Genomic DNA, 5,267 nt, shown 5'->3' with positions numbered 1-5,267 from the left:
GGCCGCGGTGAGGAGCCCCACGCAGCGCCACAACCCCTTCAACGAGGACAGGGCCGAGGCGCCGTCCTCTGCCGACACCACGCCGGTGCACGCGGCCTCCCGGGACAAGGCAGAGGCCACCCCCGAAGGAACGGACCAGTCTGAGAGCTGCACGGAGCTGGAGGTCATCAGGTAGGGACAGAGCTGCTGGCCTGAGAAGGGGTGGTAGATGTTGAGGATGTGCCACCTCTTCTATCCCAGCAAGGATGATGTTTGTGCTGCAGCCTTTATTCAGCCCTGTGGGGCTGGGCTCGGGTCCTTGTGCTGACTCCACATCACCCCCTTTCCCTGCCAATGTGTGTGTCAGAGGGCTCAGAGTAATCCATGAGCTTTTATGTGGAGCTCTCTCCAGCTGGTGGCAGCTTTGCAGCAGCTCTGGGGCTTGAATCTTCTCTCCCATCACGTCCCTCCTCCTCTTTTGTCAATGAGCTGTGGCCAAACCTGTCACAAGAGATGCCTCTGCAGAGCTCCCGGCCGGTGTTTGGGCATATGACTCCTGCAGAGGAGATCCCCAGGGATCCCTCCCAGCCCTCAATCCAGACAAAGAGCTCAAGGCTCTGTCTGCTCACACCCAGTGATGGGGACACCCCAAACCCGCCCAGCAGGGCTGTGCTTTGTTCTCGTGCCCAGTTTTCCTGGGGAAGGAGCAGAGGAGCTGGGTTTTGCACATCATCCCACATGGCAGGCACAGGGAAGGAGAGCACTGGGCTCGCTTCCCAAGCAGGGGTGACCTGGCAGCCGTTTGGGTGCCGTGGGTGCCGGAACACTTCCTCAGCACATCCCGGTGTGCTCCAGCCTGCATCTCCCTCTTCTGGCAGGCGGGGACACGGCATTCCCACTTCTAGAGACGTCCTCCCTTCCCAGCTTCTTGATCTCAACCAGGGATTTCTCCCACATCACTTGAGCTCCACAACCATTTGTGATCCCTTTACAGCTGAAAGAAAGCTCAAGGTGCTGTGTCAGCAGTGATGCCTCTTTTTGAGATAGGTAGGAAAAAGTGTCCATACCTTGTGTCTCCTGAAAAGCAGCACAGAGATGGGGGCTCTATACAGCTGCACACTGAGCAAGGTTCTCGATAGAAGGATTTCTCTGCAATAGGGAAAACTGCAAAGGAATGTCGTTGGGAAAGGGTTGGACCCCCTGCGTATTTCAGAGTCTAAACAGGCACAGTGAGTGACGTTCTTCTCTCTCACAGATTGGCCAAGAAGAAGAAGACAGGCAAGAAGAAGAAGGTGAAGCCTGAGGAGGCAGTGAACAGCCCAGCACCCGCAGCGCTCGAGGCCAGTGGGGACAGCGGCGTCAACGGGTTCAGTGACAGGGAGGAGCCGCCGAGGGACGAGGGCCCCGCTGCCCCGGGTGGGCCGGAGGAGGGCGGGGAGCGCGCCGCCCTCGGCCCGCTGGCCCTGCGCATCCCCGAGATGAAGGACACGTCCATGGAGAGCGTGGGGCAGCCCCTGAGCAAGGTCATGGACAGGCTCAACGGGCAGCTGGACCCCGGGGGCTGGAACGCCGCCCTGGAGCCCCCCGGGCAGCCCTTTCGGACCGGCACGCCAGGGGAGACCCCAGATGGATCGTCCTCTGGCGACTTTAGCGAGGGGATTTCAGCCCCCATGGACTTCTACCGATTTACCGTCGAGAGTCCAAACGCTGCTGCACCAGGTGGTGGCCACCATGACCCTCCAGGGCCTGGCCAACCGCCACATGTTTCTGGTAGCCCTGAGGCTCCTGAAGAAGAAGAAAGCAGAGAGGGAGAAGCAGTTGGGGCAGTAGAGGAGCCTGAAAGGACGAGTGATGAACCTCAAACAAGCCAGACAGAAACCACCAACCCCCCGGCTCTCTGTGAGCCCAAGAAGGAGCAGCCCAGCCCTTCCCCGAGCAGTGCTGAGGACTCTGGGGTGGAGGAAGGGCAGGGCAGCCCCTCGGAGCTGACCCATCCCTCCGAGTTCAGGTGAGGATGGGTTTGCTCAGCAGGGAGACCATCTTCCAAACAATCTTGAGCTCAAGTTGACGCCTTTCCCCTTTGTCCTTGGTTTGGGGGCAAAGCCCATCCTTCTCCAGGATGAAGAGGAGGCACAAAGGGTCAGGAAGAAAAGGTCTTGGGGAGCTAACAAGTGCCCAAATCATGGGCATGTTCAACAAGGAAGGGGATTGCCCTTCCTGGACTCACCCGGCCTCACAACCATGTCCATCCTCTGCTGTCTCTCTCCACAGGGTGGATAACAACCATCTCCTCCTGCTGATGATCCATGTCTTTCGGGAGAACGAGGAGCAGTTGTTCAGGGTAAGGGATCTCCATCGATCGAAGGACCAGCTCTGTGCCTGCATCAGCCCAGGGCTGAGCGCTCTTTTCTTTCCATGCAGATGATCCGAATGAGCACGGGGCACATGGAAGGGAACCTGCAGCTGATCTACGTCCTGCTGACAGATTGCTATGTGTACCTCATCAGGAAAGGTATGTCACCCTGACAGCCCCTGGGCTCAGTGGCAGGGAGGGGGTCTTCATCTGTGGCTTATCCATGGATTAGGCCACCACAGCTCGCTGCCTTCACTGCCAGTTCCCTTGTGTCCCCTGGTTACAGTAGGGAGCTCCGATTGACTTGTTCCCCAAGGAGCCCTGGGACACGTGTCCCGTGGCTCCGTGCTGCCTGGGACATGGCTCGGTTTGCAGGTCCATCGCTGCTGCTGCAAAGGGGGTCCTGTGCCCCCCTTCACGTGGCTCTCTGTGTCTGTGCCAGGGGCAGCGGAGAAGCCGTACATGGTGGAGGAGGCCGTGTCCTACAATGAGCTGGATTACATCTCGGTGAGCCCGGCCGGGGCGGGTGGCCAGGGGCAGCCAGAGGCGAGTCGGGAGTCAGTTCTCGCCTGTCCAAGGGTGAAGGTGCCAGGAGCATCACAGTGGGGTGTGTTTGTGTCCATGGGGTGTGTTTGTGTCCATGGGGAGTGTTCTGGGCAGTGAACCTTTGAGACTGGGAGAGTTGAAGTGATGCCACCAATGCCACCTCTGTGGGTGCCCACCTTGCTCCCATCTTTGCATGGGCAGCGGAGTGACCACTAACCCTCTCCCTGGGGCCAGAAGCCCAGTCATCCCTGCTCTGTTGCCCCTCATCCCGTGCCTGGCTTCCCTAACCATTCCTGTGTGGCACAGGTGGGGCTGGATCAGCAGACAGTGACCCTGGTATGCACCAACCGGAGGAAGCAATTCCTGCTCGACACGGCTGACGTGGCTCTCACCGAGTGAGTGGGGACCCGGAGCATGGAACTCTGGAATTCTTGAACTTGAGGAATGTGGGAGACTCCGGAGACAGCCCTTTATGACAGTCCTGCCACCAGTGGGAGGTTTGGGGGTTAGTTTGATGCCACCAGACAGCTGGAAATGCCTCAGGCATGGATACAACCTAAGTATCTTCCCTGGATAAACAGTCACCCCATCCCTCAGTCTGAGCCTTGGGGCTCTGGGCAATGAAGGCTACGTGTCCTTTGTGTCACTCGGGATGAGTAGGGACGAACTCTTCAGTTCCAAGGCGTGTCCCCAGGTCCCTGTGTGTGCTGTCACCTCAGGGAGGTGACCATCAGGTCATAACTGGGATCTGTTCTGGGATGAGTGCCCACCTCCCAGTGTCACCCGTCTCCTTTCTGGAGTTCAGACTTTGCAACCTCCCATCACCTTTGGTCTGTAGGTTGATTTTGCGATTCTTTGGAAGACCAGAGGCCCACGGTTAAGGGGAGCCCCTTGGGCACCAGAGTGTATGAGAGAGATAAGGGGCTGTTTGCCCCAGCCTTGTCAGAAATCTCTGCCTTCCTCTCAGGTTCTTCCTGGTCTCCTTGAAGTCAGCCATGATCAAAGGGTGCCGGGAGCCCCCATATCCCAGTATCCTCACGGATGCCACCATGGAGAAACTGGCGCTCGCCAAGTTTGTGGCGCAGGAGTCCAAGTGTGAGGTGAGTTTGGGTATCGCCACCGTCGCTGCGGGTGACGAAGGCTCACGGGAGCCTCCCTTGACTCCTCCTGGTTCTCACAGGCCTGCAACGTGGTTGTGCGTTTCTACGGCCTCGTTCACTGGGAAGACCCCATGGACGAGGCGCTGGGACCCGCCAGCAGCAGCTGCTCCTCGGCGGAAAACGCCGTCACCAAGGACGGCATCTTGCACTACAAGGCGGGGACCTCCTACCTGGGCAAGGAGCAGTGGAAGCCCTGCTTCGTGGTGCTCAGGTGGGCACCGGGGCTGTGGTCAGATGGGGCTGTTGGGAGAAGGTGCTGGGAGCAGTCTGCTGTCCGGGAGCTGCGTGGGAGGTGGAGAGGACTCATCCTGGCACCTAAAGGGGCCAAGCCACTGGTTTGGTGGCTAAAGCCACTGGTTGTGGGTGCCCAGTAGCAAGAATGTGACCCCACAGGGCTGTGTGGGTGGAGGGCAGGGCAGGGGTGGCTGTAGGACCAAAGGCATGGGACCAGAGCTGAGCTGACTGCAGTTACCCCCTCTGATCTTCCCAAACGGCAGCAACGGGATCTTGTACCAGTACCCGGATCGCACGGACGTCACCCCTCTGCTCTCCATCAATATGGGGTAAGTGGCTGGTAGGACACAGCACCCAGACTCAGTGGGGATCTGGGGAGCAGGAGCTACCCGGGATGTCCAGGGAGGGCTTCTGAGCTGGATCATGACCTGGTCCATGCTGCAGGAATCCTGGCTGCTCCTGCCTGGGGGCAGGTGCCCGTTTGCTTTGGCTCCAGTGCATGCCACTGGAAATGTGCTCACTTCCTTCCTTGGATGGGGCCTCGGGCTCTGAAGGGTGACACAACCCTCTAAGAGCCATGCTGGGAGACCCACTGTGCTCACCTCCAGCTCTCCTGCAATGTGCAGAGCCTGGAGATGGTCCTCGGAGCAATCCCAGGGGGATGTCAGAGATGGGAAATGACTGTTGGGAAGAGGGGTGAGGTGCTGCCCAGGGAGGGCAGTTGGAGGCTGTTTTCAGGCTCATGCTGGCCCCTCCATCCCGCTCATCTCCCTCCTCCCCCTCTCTCCCAGCGGCGAGCAGTGCGGGGGATGCCGGCGCTCCAACACCACCGACCGGCCCCACTCCTTCCAGGTGATCCTGACAGACCGGCCCTCCCTGGAGCTGAGCGCCGAGAACGAGGAGGACATGGCAGACTGGATGCAGTACTTCTGCCAGGCTGTCTCCAAAGGGGTGAGCCGGGGACAGGCCCCAAGCATGGGTGCTTTGACCCCCTC

General features: G+C 59.5%; 1 protein-coding gene across 1 annotated transcript in view; it reads left to right on the top strand.

Annotated features, from left to right (window-relative positions):
- The window catches only part of PLEKHM2 (pleckstrin homology and RUN domain containing M2), a 15,467-nt gene that overhangs the window by 8,243 nt on the left and 1,957 nt on the right, over positions 1–5,267 (top strand). The window contains exons 8-17 of the mRNA XM_017732699.1: positions 2–171; positions 1,235–1,987; positions 2,251–2,320; positions 2,401–2,491; positions 2,775–2,839; positions 3,185–3,273; positions 3,846–3,978; positions 4,059–4,249; positions 4,536–4,601; positions 5,064–5,223. Coding sequence (XP_017588188.1) covers positions 2–171; positions 1,235–1,987; positions 2,251–2,320; positions 2,401–2,491; positions 2,775–2,839; positions 3,185–3,273; positions 3,846–3,978; positions 4,059–4,249; positions 4,536–4,601; positions 5,064–5,223 — 1,788 coding nt within the window. The remainder of the gene's footprint in view (position 1; positions 172–1,234; positions 1,988–2,250; positions 2,321–2,400; positions 2,492–2,774; positions 2,840–3,184; positions 3,274–3,845; positions 3,979–4,058; positions 4,250–4,535; positions 4,602–5,063; positions 5,224–5,267) is intronic.

The sequence above is a fragment of the Corvus brachyrhynchos genome, unplaced genomic scaffold (genome assembly GCF_000691975.1).
Source record: "Corvus brachyrhynchos isolate BGI_N302 unplaced genomic scaffold, ASM69197v1 scaffold215, whole genome shotgun sequence".
Classification (NCBI taxonomy): Eukaryota; Metazoa; Chordata; class Aves; order Passeriformes; family Corvidae; genus Corvus; species Corvus brachyrhynchos.
This window is presented reverse-complemented; position numbering and strand designations above follow the sequence as displayed.